The sequence below is a fragment of the Aulonocara sp. 'chitande type north' Nkhata Bay genome, linkage group LG20 (assembly GCF_057382095.1).
Source record: "Aulonocara sp. 'chitande type north' Nkhata Bay isolate Kocher_YH1m ecotype deep benthic linkage group LG20, A_spYH_male_GT1.1, whole genome shotgun sequence".
NCBI classification, from domain to species: Eukaryota; Metazoa; Chordata; class Actinopteri; order Cichliformes; family Cichlidae; genus Aulonocara; species Aulonocara sp. 'chitande type north' Nkhata Bay.
Window position 1 is genome coordinate 21,875,037 of NC_141363.1, and position 23,141 is coordinate 21,898,177.

At 41.0% G+C, this 23,141-nt stretch overlaps 1 protein-coding gene across 2 annotated transcripts in view; it reads left to right on the plus strand.

Moving 5' to 3' along the window:
* ptpn18 (protein tyrosine phosphatase non-receptor type 18) overlaps positions 1-23,141 on the plus strand; it is a 37,108-nt gene that overhangs the window by 788 nt on the left and 13,179 nt on the right. Inside the window, exons 2-12 of one of the 2 annotated variants that reach the window (XM_086277888.1) lie at positions 12,168-12,276; positions 12,729-12,805; positions 13,063-13,158; positions 14,520-14,558; positions 14,907-14,975; positions 15,146-15,205; positions 15,901-16,043; positions 16,414-16,480; positions 16,902-16,979; positions 18,867-18,956; positions 21,860-21,897. In XM_086277888.1, the coding sequence (XP_086134014.1) occupies positions 12,168-12,276; positions 12,729-12,805; positions 13,063-13,158; positions 14,520-14,558; positions 14,907-14,975; positions 15,146-15,205; positions 15,901-16,043; positions 16,414-16,480; positions 16,902-16,979; positions 18,867-18,956; positions 21,860-21,897 (866 nt within the window). Of the gene's footprint in view, positions 1-12,167; positions 12,277-12,728; positions 12,806-13,062; positions 13,159-14,519; positions 14,559-14,906; positions 14,976-15,142; positions 15,206-15,900; positions 16,044-16,413; positions 16,481-16,901; positions 16,980-18,866; positions 18,957-21,859; positions 21,898-23,141 lie in introns of both variants that reach the window. The other variant, XM_086277886.1, reaches the window with a different exon arrangement.

Sequence of the window (23,141 nt, forward strand, 5' to 3'; positions counted from 1 at the left end):
GATAAACTCAGTCACGTGAGGCTGGTGTGTGTAAAACATGCAAAGCTAAATAGGTCGAGTCTAACATGCACACCATGTTAGGTTGTTTTCAGACTGGAGATATTCTTATTTTCATGAACCCCCATCAGCACTATACCCTGTTTTTAGTATTAAGCATTAACATTAAGACATTAAGAGGGTCCTGAATTCTCTCAGAGCTCCAGCTTTTCCTCCACCTATTCAAAAACCTGCTCTGTTAATCCTACCTGTCTTCATTCAACACAAAGATTCCTGCTTTCACTTCAGTTAAGTCTCAATGACCTCAAACCAGATTTTGACAGGTTGCACGGGTGTTCCTCAGGGGTCCAATCTCGGTCCATTTCTCTTCAAAGTTTATTTTTAGAATAAACACCTGCGGTCCAGACCAGTTCTTTACAAACCTCACACAGGTCCAATAGTCCTCTTCATTGTCAGAAAGGTTATGACTCGGTCCATCATACGTCAAACTCCTCTGTGTCACTTTCAATTACACGATACTCTTCGGCATGCCATTTAAAATGCAAAGGGTTAAGACTGTGAACATGCTTATCTGAACCCAAAATAAGGCCTTTTTCTAATCTGAACCGAGTCACACTGGTACCTTACCCGAACAGTGAGTGAAAACAAAAATAATGTCTCTTTTTAATTTTAGTATGTTATTAAGTGTATGTTCAGCCTCAGAGGTCAAACTCAGGCCAAGAAAATACTAAAAATAATTTCCACTGGATCACAAAAGCCACAGCAACTGTGAGCTATCGGAACATGACAAAGAGACGAGACTCACTTCTGTAGGCGTTTCCAGGTTGATGTTTTACCATGATCATACAAACAGACACACTTATGGTAATTTACCAGCAAAGCTGTAGATGGTCCAAATCATCATGTGCCAGATAGACACTGACAGAATATCCACTCGTGCTCCTGAAAAAGCTGCAGGAACTAGATTTATATGCAGGTAGCCAGTTTGCATAAAAATTCAATCATCAGCGTCTCCTGTGGAAGTCACTCCTGTTTCTGTGTCGTTACCCTTTCTCTCTCCCCGGTCACGTCCCCATGTCTGTCTGGTCTCCCAGAGTTGTGTCTCCATCATTGTCTGTTTTCCCTGTTTGTTCCATCAACTTTGTATAGCCTCTTTTCCATCACTACCTACTTGGATCAACTCGCCAGGGCGAGCTGGACTGACCAGTTTTCCATTGCAATCAAGTGCCACCTAATGCTCGTGGTCATTGTCACAGTAATGTGATGGTATGCAACACGAACGCTACAACAAAGGTGGATGTCAAGGTGTCGATATACGTGCTGGTGAGTCTTTGGCTTTTTGTCAGACTCGGGGATCAAGGCGTTGTTTTTTTGGGGGGGGGGGGGGGGGGGGGTGTAGTAAATTCCCTCGTTTGTGGCTTTCAGAAATTTTAACTTGTCCTCCATCTGTATCTTCTGGGTCCACTTTGTGCTCTGTTCATGAATGAACCCGACCCCACTGCACAGTGTCCTTTATCCTGTTGTCTTTCCAAAATGGCTGCTTGGATAAGAGACTCTTTAAAAACGTTGTGTAATGAAGCTTCAAAGTCACATACAATTTATGTCCAGAAACAAATCCAGTGTAATTATATATTTAAATATCAGGTAACTAATTTTCCATTTTACTGTTGAATCAAACAAGGAAGCCTGTTTTTGCTAAAACAAACTGTTGACATTGTCCAACTATCATCTTATTTCTCTGTGAAACTAAAATTACATCCTTATTTTATAACATAAAACAAGAAGGAAATGCATTTTATTTGAGAGGACTGGCTAATTTATTTTACAGCAGCAGGACGTACAATAACTCGGACTATAAATGCTTTAATGCTGTGGTCAGTCTGAAAGTCATGTATGTCGCGTGAGCGCTGACCTTAAACTGCTCAAACTGTTTTCCATTATTTAACATGTCAAACCCAACGTCCCTCTGTGGAGGAACAGCAGACGAGTGTCTGAAATATCAATGCTGAGAGATTTCCACCTTTGCTTTGTCTGCAGTGCAGCGCGGTACTCGCTAATTAAGATGAAATGTTCCTGACATCAAACTGATGCTGTCCTCTGCTCTCAGGCTCACTGGTCAGAGAAACATCCAAACAATCCTTTCAGGACGGTGTTGTCCTCTAAATGTGTTATTTATCTTCATACATTTAAGTACACATTACAACTCTTAGTCGAAACGATGAAGCATGGTGACATTGTGCAGCTGTTGCTGCTGAGCTGCAAGGAAACTGCAGCTTTCTGCAAATTTTCTTTAATTTTATTGATGTTAGGTTAATCTGTGTGCAGCATATTTCATAATCCAATATTTAAAATGGTCACCCTGCTATTGTTTTCCTGTCTCTTTATATCAGAGTACAGTTCACACCTTTTAGGGCCTTTTTTCTGCTACTTTTTAATCGGTGTGTGGCTGAGTCACATGGCCTGATCGGGCATTACATCCTATGTAATTGGATCGAGTGAATAGTGATGTGAACTCGCATGGCGCTGCTAAATTAATTATTTTGGGGCACAAAACGTATTTGTGTTCAGGCCTGTCACTTTGCCGCTGCTGCTCTGCTCACATATTTCTGAGAGAAGATGAATTTAAACTCACGGTGAGGTTAGAAATGAGCAGAAACAACCTGCGGAGTTACTAAAAGCAGAGTTTAGTGTCAACATTACACTGAAACCATTCACCACAAAACATACGCACACAAGCTGCTGTTTTTTCTTCAGGGGCCATGACGCTAACTCATGGACTACAATAAAAATCAATCACATTTTATTCAAACCAAACATGTGAAAATGAAAACTTAAATTAAGTTTAGGCGTTTTCTGTTGTTTCTGCCTTTGTAGCTCTATATTAGCGATGAAGTGCCAGTAATTAAATCTAAACACTGGTTCAAATTTATTTTGTCTTCCTTCTATTTTAGAACTTGGTTTCATTTTAGGTCAATATTCTTAAAATATCCAACATGAGCTGAGACTTACTTTGTGACATAAATTTAGCTTAACCCACAGGCCTAGGTTTCTGTTTTTGTAGCTTTTGTAGGTAAAGCTGTTATTTGTCTCAAATTTGTGTGGTTTTATTTTGGATAATGACATTTAATGATGCTATTTTTGTCTTTCGTGTAATTAAATGACAGCAGCAGAAAACATGGAGCTACAATTTACACACGTCTATACAGACTACAATCTTTTTATGAAAAAAAAAGTGTTCTTCATGTAATATAGCATTAAATGAGGTGAGCATGCTCTCAATGACAATTAAAATCATTTAAGATTAAATCTGCTTCCCTCTAGTAACCAAGACTGCTGTGTTTGAGTGACACGTTAAATGATCAAGGCTGAGTGATTCTTACAAAGCCATTTTCCAAGTATGTGAGCAAGGCTCAAAGGGTGAATATAAGAGCAGTTCCGCAGCTGAGTCTCCAAAGCAGCATCCTCCGTGCCTCGTTATAATCTTAACATGTTGGAAAAACTATTTTGATTCTAAGAAATGTTGATTCATTTCTTCTGATTTTTCTTTCACCTAAAAAAAAACAACTTTTCATAGAACAGTGTGTAATACTCACCCACAGAACACCAGAAATAATCTTTACCCCAAAGAGAAGGAAGTGGGATGCACCGAGTGCTCCAGCGAGCATGACGACACATTCAACTAGACAAATGTGTTGGTTCTTTAATCAGAACAGAGCAGTGCAAACATCATCATCAACACGTCTACTCCAGTCTGGGATCAGGCCTGTCTGTCTGCAGAGGGCTCCGCTGCCAGATGGAGGCGCTGTACAAAGTCTGTACAACCGCTCACTCTTGCTTGTGCTGCAAACAAAGAAGCTGAAGTGAAAACTGGTGTTTTAAAAACAATGAAAAGTGTCCACTGAAGCTACTGTCTGTGCTTTTTGCACGTTCTCGGTGAACTTCTGTTGCTCTACGCCCTATTCTGGACTACGTGTTAACCAATCAGCATTCGGCAGACGCATACATCATCTGTTTCTAGCAACACGCAGTCAAGATCTTGAAGGACTGCACAGGAGTGCAACTCTGGTGTGTGAAACCCCCTCTCGGAACCGAAACATGTATGCAGATGGATATATGCTGGCCTATAAATTCCACTTCAGACACAGAAGCTCCACCCACCTGTAGTTCACAACTTCTGTTGAGAGGGGCAACCAACCAGAAGAAGGCTGACTCACAGGAGTTCAAACTGCTCATTTGAGACATGTTTCCAGACTTGTGACATCTGGTTTCAAAACACTAAGAAAGGTACAGTCTCATCGTGGTTGCCATGGTGACACTGTCCATCTTTTATATACAGTCTATGTGCATAACCATGTGGCTTTAAAACATCATCACTTCAATATCTTTTTATTATTATGTCTCCTTGAGCTGTTCAGGAAACATCACGTTAATAAGACCTGGTTTTCCCAAACTTCCTGTGATTTGGAGCGACTCCCAAACACTATGATTGAAAACATCGCCAAGATTTCTCTGGAAAAAGGAGAGAACTTGTTGTTTATTTGAAGGGAGCTAATGAGATCGAAACGGAGAGGAAATGTCCTGAGTTTCAGTTTGGCTACGGCAGCAGCCTTTTTTGGTTTCAGCATCTAACTGAAAACAACCTGCTTCTAAAATAAAACCACCTTCACGTGACAAAAAGCCTCGAGCTCATTTGAAATGCTGAGTAGCCTACTATTTTTCACGCATTACAAGATTTTAATTTCCTGCTCTAAAAACCTGTCGGAGCATATGAAACCCTGAGGGACTTTCTAATTCGACAGAGACACACCCTTGTTTTAGCCGTGCACACAGAGGCTGCTTTGCATTTCTTGAGCTTTTTTCTGGCTGTCTGTTTTAAGGTGAGCTGCTAGGTTGGTTTTTTGTTCCTGTGTGGCAGCAGAAGTTGGTTAGTCAATAATCCTGCTTCCTCATTCTGTCCCTCAGGTTGGTTTATGATTAACCCACCACAGCAGCTTCCTTGTTGTTGTTCCTGAAATGACTCATCCAGTGAAAGTGCTGAGGGACACACCACTGTTCCTCACACTGGTCTCAGCTTTAGATTGCAGTAAGTGTGTGGTGTTTGCTTACTGGTGCAGGACATGTCGATGCAAGGTTTAATAAGGCAACAAGTGAGATTTGGAACGAGGGGAACAGGGACCTGTTTGTGGTGCCTTTGCACTTCTGTTTCACTGCAGTTCAACATAACTACATGATTATTATGGTTTAATTATTTATATAGCACATTTAATTACAACAGGAGCGTTGACCAAAGTGCTGTACAAGAATACAACATACCTAATAAAATAACAAATAACTCTGTATTAAAAGCCAGTAAATAAAAATGTTTTAAGATAAGATTTGAAGAGACCGACAGTAGGAGCCTGTCTGACATATAGGGGCAAATTATTCCACAGCTTAGGCGCTACGACTGCAAATGCTCGATCGCCTCTATGAACCAGCCTCGACCTTGGTACGGCTGAAATGACTGAAAGATTAATTGGCTCTGTTTTGAGTTTTGTTCAAAAAAGAATGACTTCATATAGGGAAAAATATATATCACATATGCAAAGTCGGGGCTGTATCAAGACACGAGGACTAAACCCCAATTCAACCAGACCCAGAACTGATCCGGAATTAAAACAGGACTACAAGAGTTCAAAATCAGGACTACTGAGGACTTAACCAAGACAGAACCAGAATCAGAACTAGATGATAGCAGCACTAAAAATCATCATAGCCCTGCACTACACTTATTTTTTAATTCTACCAAAGTCCACTATTTAGATTGAGAAAAGTTTATATAATTATTTATCCTTGTTGTGCAAACAAGCTGCATAACTTAATAAATGTAGAATTTGAAAAATAACAAACCTAAAAAGAAACACTAGGTACGAGATACATGAGGACCTATGATACTTTTGGTAAACAACAATTTGACTAACATGTGTGTCTCACCTGCTCTTGTTCATCTCTGTTCTGTCCTCATTCTCCATCTCCCTCTCTGTCCCTCTTTGTGCTGACAATCATCAAATATACAGATATTTACAAACTCTTCAGATCAAAACACTTTTTTAATTGTAACATCAAATCAGACTAAATGTTGTTTTTTTTAGATTGATAAATATATTATTTATCAATAACATATTTGTTAACTTTAAGAGTAAAGAGAGAAACTATCTGTATTTCTTAATTTTAAATGGCACCAAATTGTATTCAAAACTGAGCCACACTTATGGAGCTCCACAGTTCTGGGGCCCGTTCTTCGTACGTCGCTCACTACATCCAAGACCAAACCATCGCGCTAACCGTGAGCTCGCTAATCCGGTTCCCCGAACACACCTGTTGTTGACGATTAGTACAGCTGGACGCAGTAATGTGACATCACTGGGTGTCGTAAAAGGGGCTACGCATCGATAGTAGAAACATTGATCGGCAACCCGCTGATTGGTCGGCGAAAATGTCGAAGGGGCGCGCTCGGTATTTTCCGGCAGCAGAGCAAGAACTCTTGAGTGAGGGATTTCAGGAGTTTCAGAGTTTAATTAAAACGCAAGGGAACACTGCAAAGGCTGCAAAAGCAAGGAGAGAGGGGCTGGCAGAAAGTTGCTGACAAATCAAACTCGTAAGTAATTCAATAATAACAATAATAATGGAGTGGGTTTATATAGCGCTTTTCAAGGCACCCAAAGCGCTTTACGATACCACTATTCAGTCACTTTGTTATTTATTTATAGATTTATTATATTACACTATATTATCCAATATTATATTACATTATATTATATTGTTATATTATATCCCCTTTCACATTAGAGCCACAACAGGACCCACTAGAACATGGGAACAAGTAAAAGTGGAATATAAGAATATGCTACAGAATGGTAATATTTATCACTTATATTGCTTTTCGTCTCTTGGAAAGAGACCCTGGAATAATCTGTTTGTTTGTTCATAACAGCAACCAAGAAAAGGGCAGAGCAAAAAAAAAGACAGGTGGTGGTCCTGCACCCCCTCGTCAACAAGTTGGTTAAGTAAATAATACCCTCACGGGAATATCGATATCTCTCTATGAGCACACTGTCGCACTGAGCTAAAGGATCCTGTCTGTCCCGCAATATACGCTGAATTCTGAGGACTCTCCTTATCAATCTTGCACCTTCCTCAATGGGTGGCTCGCGTAAACGGACAGGACATGGCTGCGACAGGCTTCCCAAATCCACCTTCGCTTTTATAGCCGTGGTCTCTCATCTTGATTACACGAAGTGATTTACAATTACTACTCTGAAATATGAATTACATCTGTAATAATCACATACATGTAATAGAATGTTAATAGTACATTTCCCTTTTTTAGGAAATGACCTGTATGTATCTGTGTGACATCAATAAAAGGATCAAGTGCTGCATTATCTTTAGTTACATTGATGTTATTTATTTATGGTGAAACAGTGGTAAAATATCGCTGTTGCTTTCGTATAAATGAAGCGGACATACCTGCGTGGCCGCGATCTAATCCTGTTTACATAAAGTAAACCTGCTCCCGAGCAGGTTTACGCTTACGGCTCTGTTGCTATGACACCAAGTCCCGGATGAGCTTCGGGGAACCGAACGATCCAAGATCACGCGAAATCGTCAACAATCTAATCCAGCTAACTTACTTAGCGAGGTACGAAGAACAGGCCCCTGTTCCTGGTGTTTTGGTTGACATCTCCTGATGTTCCCATGTCACAGAAACAGGCTCTGTGTTTTGCCTTATATGCATCCACAGCTGTGCCACCAGTTTACTCACATGGACTCTACTAACCTATCAGAAGCTTCTTCAGCTCAGAATGGAATCGTCTGGAGTTTCTTATTAATTAACAATAAACTTAGTGTACATGTACTCTTAAATTTGATGAAAGTGATAAAAAAATAGACAGCTGTCTCTCTTTATTCTGACATTTAACTAATTCAAAATATATTTCAATATTTATTTAACCAAAACAAACAAGTTTACTCTAAATTGATGTTGTACAGTAAAAAAATGTTCTTGTGTTTTCCATAAAGTGTATGTAAATATCTGGTTTCAACTGTGAATATCCTGCTGTGTATTGAAGTTCCTCTTGTTTTGCATAGAAATATACTGAACAACATACAAAGCATAATATATAAAATACTACCAGAGTTTTTTCTTTGAAAGAAGCCCCTTATGTCCATTCTTGTATATCAGTACATAACTGAAACCGATTTATTTAGCCATGGAGGGAAACAACTGAAAATATGAAATAAACACATGTAAGCTAAGACTCTAAAAAAACAGCATTGTTGTTGTTCGGCTTTTCATTTCGCCATTTGTTGATTCACTTGAAGAGCAAGTAACGTAATATGGGTCAAGCGATCAGTTTGATATCAATCTTTCGTGATTCACCGTCATATTTACATTATTTGTACGGTACGAATGATTTGCTTTGGTACCTGGTCAAACTTAAGCTCTCTCCTTAGTATGGCTGGCTCCGTTTCTCCAACAGCGCACTCACAGGCAGCAGCTGCCCCGCCCCCTCGCTCAGTCGCTTAGTGCCTGAGCTCGGATCATACCAATATCAGGGGGGATTCACGCACAGTCGTAAATTCCCACAGTGTGCACTATGTGCTTCGAATATTGTGTGTACTTTTGTTGTCAGCCAGACATCTAACTATGAAAAAATTACACTCCAAAAGACCCCGGGCTTCTGACAAAACAACCCGGGCTTAAGCCCAGTAAGCCACCCCCACGCTCCGCCCCTGCATGCATGCATACATGCATACATACAATAAGTGCAACACAGACATGACAGCATCGTGCAGAAGACGCACACATCACAATAATAATAATAATAATAATAATGTAACTACAGGGGTCCAACAAACAATGGCCACGCATCAAATTTATTTTTCTCTCTCTCACTCTTGTCTTCAAACACCGTGAAAACTGAAGAAACACAAAGTTTACATTTATGTTTACAACATAAATGTCCTCTTATTACCAGTGTAGAACACGTATGCAACATTATGCAAACAATATACATGAAAGCATACCGTGTGCGCCTCTTGGACCACATGCAGAATGACATTAACGTTGAGGCTGTAGATGCATCTGTAGCCATGTATCCATGCTAGCTCCACCGTGCCATGGTTGTGCTCTCAACCAAACCTGGTCATGTGACCATTACAAACATTACAGCACTTTACATATTTAACAAACCCATATTTTGTAATCACATATTTTAGACATGTTTTTTAATCAGTGTTACACTTTTATCATCGTATCTTATAAATAAATGAACTAAATTAAGCATGAATCTATTACAGCAACATGAAATAAACAACTTTATTTTAACTGTCTCAGGGACAGTTACTACTACTACTACTACTAATAATAATAATAATAATCCACACTGCTCACAGACACCGGGTCCGTGACCTGTATATAAAAGGCTGAAGCAACTGTGACATCACTGTTTGATGTCCTTATTATTTAAAGATAGGAAGCCATAAACGATAAACATGCAGAAACACCTACAATAAAGCAATACATTATATAAACTGTGCAAAATGACATGTGAAAAATAATTTTCACAATACATAAGCTATCATTAGTCTTTCATATCGCTGTGGGGAACCTGAGACCTGTTTATGCACAGGTGTCTGAAGGTCCCACCACAGCCTTTCACTCATGTCGGGGTCTGGACGTAGAGATTTGCAGCTGACCTCAGGATCATTGTCCGAGCACAGCTAAGTAAGTAAGTAAGTAAGTAAGTAAGTAAAATTTTATTTATATAGCACATTTCTAGATAGAGATCACAAAGTGCTTTACAAGATATAACAGATTAAAAAGACAAAATACAAACAAAGTTAGCAAAAGGCAGTAACCCAAAGTTTTAGCAATTAGACAAACGTCCTCACTTTTATCAATGAAATTATCCGAAACAGAGTTCAAGGTCGATGACTGCAGGGTGCCGAGAAGCCTGTGGCTGCCAAACTAAACCAAATCACCCTGTGGTTAACAGCTGGTCCGAGGTGTTTGTGCCGATACGCTGTGTTTGGTTTTCTCCACTTGTGGCATTTTGCATGACAGCCAGAAAACTCCACTTTGGTCTCGTCTGTCCACAGGACATTCTACCAGAAGACTTGTGGTTTGTTGAGATGTTACTTTGCAAACCTAATCCATCACGTAGATTTCTGTAGCAAATGAGTAACTTACAACATAATCAGAAACCCCTTTTTCATCTTACGCCACAACCTTTCACATAATCTGATGTCATTGTGCGTCAGGTGGACGCAGCCCGCAAAGACGGAGGGGAAAGTTGCGGTCTAGGGTTGAAAGGTTTCTGGGTGAACTGTAAGTTTGGAACTAGATTTCCTGCAGAAGTCTAAATCAAGCTTAAACTTTACTGCCATGTTCTTTTTAGAGATAAGAGGCATTGTGCTAGCAACCCTCCTTTGTTCAGTCTTTTTCTGATTAGCGTCATCGTGTCATTAACACAGCTGAACGCTCCGGACCAGCAAACTGCCAAAGCGTCTGCTTTGCAGAGGTGCTGACATGCTGAACCTTGCTGCTACTGAGCCTCTTATTTTCCATTGAGGCAGTGAGGCTTGATTTCTCACAGGACAGTTAAAGATGTGGTCACTTGAGGTAAAACGCCTGCAGTCAGATTGGTCCATGTCTGCTTCAGAATTTAAATGGATTTAAATGAATGCTTGTTTGTCCCACCGGTGTAGGTTATACTAATGAAACTAATTAAAACATGTTTACAATTTAGTTTGACTGTGAAACTGACATGTACCCCAAGAAGGACTTTATTTAAATGGTAAATAAAATTCCAATGATTCAATCTGAGGCTGCTTTTCCAAACATTTAAGATTCAAAGTGTTTATTGTCATGTGTGCAAAGAAAAAGTATTTCTCTGTATAATGAAATTCTTTCTCTGCTGTCCACACACAGATGCCAGTTAATATGTACAATAAAAAATACAATACAAATAGCATGAATAAATAAATGGAGACAAAAAATTGAAGTATTAAATAGATTTATGTGCAAAAGATCAATGAGCTTAATATGCTGGTTTGATATGTGAGATTACCTGATGTGCAAAAATTATTATTACTGTTAAAATAGGTCAGCTGTTCAAGCGTCTGATAGCAGTGGGGAAGAAGGAGTTGTTGAGTCGAGATGTTCTGGGTTTCACACTCCTGAACCTTCGTCCGCGAACTTCAGTATGCTGTTATCACTGTTGGAGGCGACACAGTCGTGGGTGTACAGGGTGTAGATGGGACTGAGGACGCAACCCTGTGGAACGCCAGTGTTAGTGATAATGCTGGCTGAGGTCCTGTTGCTGATCCTGACGGACTGAGGCCTGCCAGTCAAAAAGTCCTGCAGTCACAGAGGGTGGGGGTGCAGGCCGAGTGTTGCCAGCTTGTGTGGGATGACGGTACTGAAGGCGGAGCTGTAATCAACAAAAAAGTACCCTGATGTATGAGTCTTTGGTCTCATCAAACATGCAACAGAAAACTGATACTGAGTAATTTAACACTTTAAGTCTGCTTCACTCCTTTCGTTCACCTCGTGATATTTTCCAGGTCAAAGAAAAATTATGGGAATAAGAGGAGGGAACTTTGTGGACTATTAGACTGGACTCAATTTACAAACCTTTTTTGTAACCATTTCAAACACTGAGAATAGTTTTCAACATTTTTTTTCAAATGCTATAATGTGTGTGTGTGTGTGTGTGTGTGTGTGTGTGTGTGTGTGTGTGTGTGTGTGTGTGAGCGTGCGTGCGCGCGCACATAATTTATTTTATGTTATTTTTTTAACAGCACCGTGTAATAAGTTTACAAAATGTTCAGTTCATGATGTGAACACAGTCCTGACTCACTGCTGACACCTGTCTCTTATACATGAATGTGCTGCACTGCATTCATACATAAGGAGTAAATTCTCACATCACATTTACACAATTACAACATGCACGTGCGAATAGACCTCTAACTACATACTCTGGAGCAAAAAGGATCAACTTTGTCCCTGAAATAAACATGAATGAATTGAAAAAGTTCATTTCTTTGTGACTTGGACTTGGTGTGCATTAGACCTGCACACACACTAACCTGTGTGTTGTTGTTGTTGTGTCTTGTGACAGATGGTGCGTTCACGGTCTTTGGGGTATAAGAAAGAGCTGGGCTTGACCTCTGAGGCTGGAGCTCTGAAGGAAAACATCAAGAAGAACAGATATAAAGACATCCTGCCATGTATGTCCTCACTCTTCTCAGCCTTTCTCTCATTCATACCTCCATCCTCTTTCCTTTGTTTCCCTCTCCTGTAAGGATTAGCTTATTTTCAAGTTGCAAACAAGCTGAACAGCGAAGGAGGAAAACATTTTATCAAGAGACACAAAGCTTTGTTTTGCATCTCTGGAAACTTTCATGAAATCTTTCAATTGCCGTGCATTTTTTTCTGGTTGTTGTGGGTCCCTGTGGCTGTTCTGTAGCTCGACTGCTTGTAGTGAACACGGATCCTAACAAAGCTTTACGAAATCAGTTTGGGCTCAGCAGAGACTGATTGAATATTTATGAAGAACAGTTATAGTGAAACCTGCTTTAATGGTCTCAAATACGTGTCCTTTAAGTAAGTGTGTGTGTGTGTGTGTGTGTGTGTCTGTCTGTCTGTCTGTCTGTCTGTCTGTCTGTCTGTCTGTCTGTAGATGACCAGTCTCGGGTGGAGCTCTCTCTGCCGACCACAGACTCCAACTCTGATTACATCAACGCCAGCTTCATCAAGGTAAACGCTGTCTGCCTTCACACAAATCATTCAAAGCTGTTCCTCTAAATGTGAAAACATCACCTGGTTCACACGTGCAGCACGGTTTGAGGCCCCTTACATGTTTCTGTATTCTATTAGGCATGCTCTTTAGATCATTTTAACTCCACACCTGTCAAACAATCAGATTTATGTCACACTGCGTTCAGTTTGCTGTGTTTAACGATTCGTGCTTGGCTGTTTCTGATGGGGTTGTAATGCTGCCGTCTGTCCTGCAGGGGGCGACAGGAGACTGCAAATACATTGGCTGTCAGGGGCCCCTCAGCTCCACTGTGACTGATTTCTGGAGGATGATCTGGCAGTACAACGTCAAGGTCAAACGCACAACGCAAACCATTAGCATTCAGTTAATATCCACGAATTAGTCTGAGCTACAAATGGTGTTTATAAACTTTAGTTTAATCATTAAAGCGGACTCTTCTTTTTCTTGTTATTCTTCCTGAAACTTAGGCTTCAGGTTTTGGTATGACGTCACAAAGAGCAGGTCTTATACTGTTCAGCCCTGCTGCTTACGGGGGGCAGCCAATCAGAGCAAAAGCTGGCTTAAAAGGAAGCTGCTCCAAGATGCATGATGAGACAAACAAGGCTTGTACTGAAATGTAAATCAACCAAAGCCACTCTGGCAGAAACACTAGATTTTTATTTTATCTTATTTTTTTAGGGCTTCCACTCTGTTGCATTTAAAGGGAAAATTTTTAAGTGTTTTCTGTGCTCAGATTTTTGGATTCCAAACAGATGAAGCATGATGTTTTGGCTCACGCTAAACTTCACATTAGTAAGCAGCGCTGTAACAGTCTGCCAGTTCTTTCAGATCCAGCATCCCAAATGTGTCGCGATGTGATTGGCTGCTTCTAATCCAACCAGACGGTGCAATAAAATGCTGCCTACACACGAATGGACGACTAGTAACCAGTTAAACTCTCTCCGTCTTATTTAATGTTCTTCTGATGGTGGCTGATGGTGGCTGAATATGTGACTGCAAGCATCCAAAATATGGATCCAGAAAGGCCCAAAGAAATGTATTTCTGATGATAACAAATACAGTGACTGAAAGTAGGGTCTGCTAGTTTAAACTAAGGATTGTCTGGACCATGTGAGCTGTGTGTAGAAGTCTAGACTTGAAAATGGGAAATCAGAAGCTGTCTTTGTTGTTCATACCCTGAAGGTAGCCTGGATTTCCAGGTTTAGCACACAAAGCATAAATTTACACCTTTTTGTTTGCATGCCTCTACATTTCTAAGTAAATAATTATTGTAGCTGCATTTCTTTTTCTTTGTTGTCCTGTTCATCATATTTGCTGAAATCTGGAGAACTTGAGATTTGCAGTGTCCTGAAATTTGCCACCTGAACTCAGCCCACGATTACAGCCTTCCCTGTTTTTCACAGGCGCTGAATAAAAGCCAGATTTTAGAAATGTGTCCCAAAATGTGTAGCAGGGGAACAAAGCGTACACACACACACACACACACACACACGCACGCACGCACGCACGCACGCACGCACGCACGCACGCACGCACGCACACAGCTGTGCTCTTTTCAGCTTCTGAGGTTGTTCATGTCAGACGCACTGTTAAGCTGAAGTCGGTGATCGCTGAGGCACAGGGACGTTTTCTTCATCAGATCAGCAGCTTCTCCTCAGGAGGCTCTGACTAATATCTGACTCTGTGTTTCAGGTGATAGTCATGGCCTGCAGAGAGATAGAGATGGGAAAGGTAAACTCCTTTTTGCCCTTTGATCTCTTTCTTGGCTCAGACCTTTGACTTCAGATTTTAAAAACTCTTCTCTTTTACTTTATTTTCTTTAACCTCTCGAACCTCAAAGCTTTTTCAAGTTTACTCAAATAGAGCAAATATGCAAATCTATAACTACCAAAATATCATTGCATTAGTGAGTGAAGTATGGCATAGTCTTACCTGAATAATGAAAGGGAATCTCACACTTCATATGCATGTATTTCATCACTGATTGTACATGTGGAACAGCTGCGTGCAACCAGAAATAATAAAAACAGAATTAAAGGTTCGTGTTCTTAACTAACAAGTCTGTATTTTCCTTTGCAGAGAAAGTGTGAGTGTTACTGGGCTGCAGCTCAGCAGTCGGCTTCATTTGGACCGTTTACTGTCAGCAACGTAAGAACAAACAGGCTGCTAATAAATCTGATTAACACAGAACATACAGCACAGTTCACCTCCTCATTAACGATGTTAACTGTTCAGACTGTATTGAGTCCTTTTATTTAATACAAATCCAGAATAATCTGGAGTGATTCTGACGTGTTGTTCCTGTGTGTCTCCAGCAGGAGGAGACACATCCCAATGAAGATATAGTGGTGAGAAATCTGACCGTCACATTCCAGCAGGTAGGAAGTTTTCACATGAGTGAGTGGTTTCAAAAAGCTTAACAAGAAGTTTGGACCTTACAAAGCAGAATGCTTTCATTGGCTATAGTTCAAAGACATCGTTTTTCATCACGCCTTCTTTTGTGTGTTTGGAAACTGTTCTTTAAAATCCAAACTTCTCCTTTCTGTTTCATAATCTGTGCTTTCAATGGGCGGGATATCTGGAAAGGCCACTTAAGCTCCCAAATTTTTCAATACAGAGCCATCCTGTTGGAATAAACCAGTTTAGACGCACAGCCTCCAGAGGACACAGTGGCAGCGATTTCTAGGAGACGTTTTCCTTTTGACGAGATGTTTCTGCTTTAGTCTTAATTAGGAGGCAGCAGTGTTTCGAGTTTATGGGTTAATGCACTCAAAACTTTCTTCTCCTTTTAGTTTTACAAACATTTTACAGGATTTTCTGGGCCATCAAAACCTTTTTTGAAAGAACTGCTGGCATCACATCCAACAATGATCTCAATTTCAGTTTTTTTTTTCAGTTTGTACCATTTTCAGTTAAACGGAGAATGATTTCATTTTCGTTGCATTTTGTTTTTAATTCTGAAGTTTCTTTGGAAACGGACCTTTTGAATAACTTAAAGCATCATTATGAATGCTAATATTAATGACTTGACCTTTTCAGTTTTAAAATAATTTGTTTTCTCCTCCTCCTCCAGGCCAGCCGGTCAGTGATTCATTATCAGTTCCTTTCATGGCCGGATCATGACGTTCCCTACGAGACTGCTGGAGTCCTGGACATGCTGGAGAGAGCCAGGAGCAGCCGTGGAGCCAACGTCTCACCTCTGGTGATACATTGCAGGTACACACACACACACACACACACACACACACACACACACACACACACACACACACACGGCTGGTAATGCCTCATCATTACTGCAGCTTGTTTGTGAAATTGGTGCAGATCGCAGGTCAGATGGTCATTAACATTCAGCAGGATAGATCACACATATGGCAGCTTATCTCACACACACACACGTGCACAAACAGACACGCACTCACACACACACATGCAAACACATGCCCACACATCGAAAGCAGGAGGCTGTGAATATGCAGCAGGTAACACCTGCTAACGATGGCACAGTTAACATGCATGCTGCATCTGTTGCTGAGTGTGTGTGTGTGTGTGTGTGTGTGTATGTTTGTGTGTGTGTGTGTTACAGCGCAGGCTGTGGGAGGACAGGAGTCATCTGTGCACTAGACTACATCCATGACCTGCTGGTTACCAAGGTAACACATGATAACACATCACATGGCCTCAGTGCTGGTCCGCCGTGTGGCTGCTGAATGTCTGAATCTGACGTGTCCTGAATCTTTGTTCTCTTTTCATGTTTTCACTTTTTTAAATACACATTTCACCCTTTTTAAAGATTTTAAATGGTTTTCTTTTAGTGACCTAAGAGTAATAAATGGAGTTTGATCAGAAGATACAAACGTCTCAGATTGAGAAGCCTGAGTTGAGCTAATATCAGTGTGTTTAAAAGCTTCCTAATGTGACGAGTAAACCTTTTAATGAAACCAGAAGATGAGGCCGGATAAAAGCACGTAGTCTGTTTTCCAGGAGATCAGGCATGTCAGATGTAACGTGTGAATGTTGCAGCCTCTCTGTGTTTTGGGGCGGCTCTTCAGTGTTTGTTTGCTCGCTCTGCAGAAGATCACACCAGAGTTCAGCATCCTGAACATCGTCCTGGAGCTCAGGAGGCAGAGACCCTCAACAGTGCAAACTAAAGTAAGTGCTTCATCGAGCAAGTGTGAGAGTTTAGGAGTTATTTAATCCCCAGGAACAGCACTTAAAGAACATCAGCTGCTTTTTAACAGCAAGGGAGTCAATTTCACATTATAATGGTATTCGGTTAAAATGTTGTGAAATCACTTTATCTCATAACGCAACAGCAGCCATGACACACAACATCTTTCTCTTTGTAACTCTTTAGCTTAAAAAGTAAAAGTTTAAAATTTTTATTCTTTTTCAGTTCATGAATTCGTTCTCTCCGGGTGCTCCAGCTTCCCCCCACAGTCCAAAGACAGGTGCTTAGTGGGGTTGGGTTAATTGGGGATTCTAAATTGTGGATAGGTGTGAATGTTTCTGGTGTCCTTGTGTTAGCCCTGTGTGGCGACCTGTCCAGGCTTTACCTCGCCTTCCGCCCAATGGTAGCTGGGATAGGAATGCATGGATGGATGTACATTGATCAGGCATAGCATCATGCCATAATGCCCCCCTGAAGCATAGACTCCTGAAGGTTTGCTGTGGTGTCCACACAAAAATGTTAGCAACACAGCCTTTAAGTCCTGTACGCTGGGATGTGGATCTTTGTCCAGCACATCATACAGATGCTTGATTGGATTTGGTCTGTGGAATTTGGAGACAAGTCACCATCACAATCTTGTAGCTGTGCTCCTCAAACCATTCCTCAACCATTTTTACCCTTCACCCGTAAAAGGCTGATGGGGTATTGTCAGCGGCATGCAGCATGGTCATCTTAGTTTGCGAACCTCAAGGTCGGCTTCAGGTTCTCTGAAAACCTCGTGAATGCAACAACTTGAAAACAAAGCAATGGTTTTTGAAATTGATACCATAATTGTATCTGCTGACAGGCTGAGGGGCAGCACTGCGACAGGGCACACTGTCCTGCTGAAAGAGGCCACAGCCATCAGCGAGCACGGTTTCTGCAACAATGCTTGGGTAGTTGGTACATGTCAAAGTAACATCCACGTGGATGGCAGGACCCAAGGTTTCCCAGCAGAACACCGTCCAAACCAACACACTGCTTCCACCAGCTGGCTGCCTCCCAGATAAGCGATGTAGGCAGCCAGCCATCCACCAGGATGTGAAAGCATGTTCATCAGACCGGGCCGCCTTCTTCCATTGCTCCATGGTCTACTTCTGATGTTCATGTTCCCATTCTTGAACACGGGTCAGCGCGGGCACCCTGACGGGTCTCTTGCTATACAGAACCAGCATTAGCTTCTTTAGCAGTCTGAGCTACAGTAGCTCATCTGTCAGATCAAACCACACGGGCCAGCCTTCGTTACCCACGTGCATCAGTGAGCCTTGGCCGTCCACGACCCTGTCACCGGTTCAACACTGTTCCTTCCTTGGACCACTTTGGATTGACCACTGCAGCCCGGGAACACCCCACGAGAGCTGCATTTTTGGAGATGTTCTGACCCAGTCGTCTAACCATCACACCGTCTTACACTGGCCCATCTTTCCTCCTCCTAACATGTCAACTTTGAGGATAAAATGTTAGGTTGAGTCCGCCCAGTAACAGGTGCCATGATGAAGAGATAATCAGTGTTATTCCCTTCACCTGTCAGTGGTCAGAATGTTACGTCTGGTTGGTGTATATTTATGGAGAAAGTTTGTCTCTTTTCCTCGTACTTTAGATTTCTGTAATGGAAACATTTCATTCCCTACTTTGTGACTTTTAGATTAAAATGTATTGTGTTGCACAGCGTCAGAATAACAGTGGCTTTCTTTCTTTCTTTTTCTTTTTTTTTTGTTAGTGGCTTTATTTCTGCATTTATGACTCGTCTTGTTTTCCGACCCCAGCGCGGTCAGCTTCCATCAGTCTTCCACGCTGAGAGGAAACTTTTCTTCCTTTGTTCTTCGCAGGATCAGTTCCAGTTCATCTACACAGCTGCCATCTCTATGTTTGAACAATTCCTGCAGACATCTAAGGAGCAGGTCTACAGCACCCTACAGGTAAAACACGAATATCTATTTGTGTTACAGTAACAACAAAATGAGTATGCTGGAGTCAGAGGAAGTAGACTGAGAGCAGCTGCAGAAAGAGGAAATGTTCTTTAACTCCGAGTTCCTCTTTGCAAATCCTCTGCTGCACGCAGTTTGACAGCAGAGTGCTCGGAGCACAGAGGCGGAAGGTAGGTCCACTCCAACAAACATGGCTTATTTTTGTTGTGCTTTTCTTCTGTGCTACATCAGTTTTGTAGAGTTTTCTGAGGTGATCTGAGTTTAACCTTGTTGTTTATGTCACTGCTTCAGTGGTATCTCTGCTTTCACCTCGCGAGCTGAGAGCCATGGCTCGCTTTTCTATTGCTGAACAAAAAAGGGAATTGGTGATATTTAGAAACACTGGCACGTTCCTTCTTTTATTTTTATCTTGGACTTGAATTTAAACTGAGAGCCGCCTTTTAAGTTAGAATTGTACTTTATTTGTGCAAGAATGGTTTTTAATGTATTTGTGTTTAAGCTGACATAATAAAAATGAGTACAAATGGAACAAAAATCCAGCAGTGGGTCACACAATAGAGAGAAACTCTGATAGGAAGTAGCACACAGATGGTTCTGTTTATAGTAGCATAAATACAATTATTAATAATTGACATTTAATTTTATTAAATGTAAATGTAGTTCCAAATTTTCTCAAATGCCTTTATTTATTTATTTATTTATTTATTTATTTATTTCTACGTTTAAGGCTGATGGGGTGATTTCCAGTGGATCATATTGGCATTAATAAAGTAAATATTTTTCTTTACCTGGTACTACAGCTTCATTCTCGAAGCTCTTCTGGGCATCAAACTTTTGTCGACATTGCCACAAAATAGCATTCATGATCTTTATCCTTTTATTTCACCACCTTCAGCTACAAATGTGCGCCGTTTTGTGACGTTACAGATTCATTAACCTTCGATCCAGAGCGCCGACATGAACAGCAGCTCTCATAAATACTGTGAGAGTTCACTTTAAGGACACAGGACCCCGAGGAAAAATGACAGCTGTACACTTATCTGTGTCTTTACTGTGATAAGTAAAGTAATATATGTACACAGTATTTGCATTAAAGAAATTTAACTGGCTTCTCTTCCAAAAGCTCGCTTTCTGGAAGCCTGTCCGGGGACAGGACCCAGTATTAGTGCTGCGTGAGCGTGTAAAGAAATTCAGTGCAGTTCTAACTTGTAACGTATGCAAACCAAACGTACAACCAGCTTTTGCCTCATGTTACTTTTTCTTACAGAAAATTTGCCACATTAAAACTGTGTATTGTGTTAGTGTAAGTAAATAAATTTAAGAGTTTATGTAGTATATTTAAATGACTAACACGTTTGTTGTTTTTAGTTCATTTTATATAACCTCTTAAAAACTCTGATGTAAACTTTTGAATACAGCAGTAAGTTTTTAAACAGACCAGAATGAGCGTTTCTGAACCATTTTCTGAATTTTAGGTTAAAATATTTTTTTATTTCTGCGCAAAGACTGTAGATAAATGATGGACAGATGCAGGGGTTAGAGCACTCAGTTGTGAAGGTTGTGTTTTCACTGTTGCAACAGCACAAACAGGCCACACAGGTCACAGAGCCACGCCGGGCTGTTTCCCATCGACTTCTAAACAATCGGGTCTTTTTCAGGACAAAGAAGCTTCGCCCATCAGTGGGTTTGTGGACGTTTACAATCGAAAAACCTATATTGAGTTTTAAATTTAAAACCACACGAATAGAGTAACAAAACATATTTTAGACTGTTACATATAAATTAGCTTCTCAACATCACTATTAGATGCAAATAAATCCTATTTTATCACATACGAGTGCTCTGCAGTGTGCTGTTTAGGTGTGTAGTTACCCTCCAAGTCCAACTGATTGAAGGCTAACGTGTTGTTAGCTTTAGTAATATAGCTCAGTCATGTTGTGTTATTTCTATTTATGTTTTATCAAACCTCTTGAGACGGGGGAAGCTGCAGGTTTGTGATCCGTGTATTAAAATAGCCGAACAGCACGATAAACACAGTCAGAGGTTTGTTGGGCCGTCCTTATTATGTTGTACCTGTGACTGGATTAAGGATCTGATGAAGGACTTGCTGAATTATACTGGACAACATAACATCATGATCATCAGATAAATGACAACTTCATGCACCTTTTAACCATTGCATCAAAGCACATGAAGCGGCACGTCCTGTTTCCTTACAAAGACGGCAAATGGGGGGGAAAAAACGCACAAAAAAGCCCATAAACAACCTCTTAAATCAGTGTTCCTTCCCCAGTTTGAGCTGCTGTCTGCAGACACACAATGGCTATTCTAGATCTAAACACACACAACAGACATCAGAGTTTTAAAAGCAGCCTCTCCAGTGTTGTGGTTTGAATTATTCTGATCTACACATGAACCACTTACAGTGCTCGACGCAAACAAAGCTGACGAGCATCTTCTCTCACTTGCAGCAGTCTCTGCTAAAGCTGCAACATGCAAATCCCAGCCTGCGAAGCCGACACGTTTTCAAGTCAGACTCGGAGGTGATCTTCATCTCCCGTGACCTCATTTCTGTGGATTTAGGTCCGAAATAAATAAAAGGAAAGCGCTTAAGTTCAGAAATGAGACGTATCGATGTGCATATTGTCAACACGGGTGATCTGAAAAAACTGAATTGAATTTCTGCTGCTGCATTTACTCTGTGAGGGGTAACGTTGGGACACACCCCATAAATATGAAAGTGATGATTGGCTCCACAGTTGGAGGCCTGTGTGCTACATACGTTTACTCAGTCATCTTTGTCTCACTCTGCCCAGAAGCCCTTTTCCATCTGCTGTACAGAAATCCTTCATTTCTTCTTCAAGATGAACTGAACTGTTCTTTTCTATTTTCAGACAAAGAAAACCACAACAGCTGCATCTTCCAGCAACAGGTGCGTGCATGTTATCTACAGAGAGGCACCATACATATATTAAAAAAAACACACAATCTGCTTTTACACATGAATCTGTCTCATTCCCGCCAATTTTGGTAATGCGGTTTTGCCAAAGCTGCTGGTGTGTTTGATTTCTACAAAATGTGTCTTTCGGTATCCGTGCCTAATGCTGTCATTGGTGAGAGGTGTCTGTCAGTAATGTGAACCCAAAGCACTTTAACCACGTAGTTCATGGTGTCAAAACCTTTCCAGTGAGTAAAGCTGAAAGTAAAGTGTAATTGGAAAAGTCCCAAAACACAAAAGGTTTCCTGCACGTGCCCCTGCCAACCCTCCGACCTCCTCACGTGGACCTCTTTGGTCTCTACAATGTTTAGGAAATGCTCCGTTGGGTTTAGTGAGGGTGCTGCTCGGATAGAACATGGAGGAGCCAGTGAGCGTGACAAACACTCACTAGCTGTGAATGCTCCAGACTATTAAGCTAGAGCCCCTCCTCATCCTTTTCTTCTTCTTTGGTGCAGCCCTATAGGTTTGGGGTATCCCTTTGGCCTCTCCCCAGTCATTTATTTTCCAAAAACTAATTATATCTTTATCCACCCTGATGTTTCTGATTGTGTGTTTTAGTTTGTTATTGTCGTCATTACACCTGTCTTTACTAGATGCTGTGAATATGTGATGCGTGTGTGTGTAGGCACTGTTAGTACGTCTTGCTAGCTTGGAAGTTGTAGTGAGGTGAGCTAACTCTCGACCCAACTGTTTATTTTTGGTTATAGGAGTTGGAGCAGGCAAGTTGTTTACTCGGAGGTCTTTCTTTTAACCTTTCATTGTCAGACACAACGCAGGCACACACCAGTTTCACTCACACACACATCGTAATGGGGAGCCAGTAGATTAAAGGCCATTTAATGCTGAATTTGAGTCATTTGCTTTGTTGCGTGCCCTGCAGGTAACGTGTGGAAAAGTTGTAGAGGAAGCTGTAGAGCCATCAGGTGCTACCAGAAAAGAGTCAGTTATATTTACCATGATGGTCTCAGAACAGCAGACTGTGGCCTGTACCATCTTAGGCACATGTGTCAGGTTCAGTAGGTGAATGGATGGTTCTTATAGCGCTTTTCTACTCTGAGCACTCAAAGCTATTTATACAACATGCCCCGTTCATCTATTCTTACAACCACTTTTTTCTATGCTTAAGTGCTTCTAACATTCACACATTAATACTCCAGTGAAGGCATCAGAGAGAAACT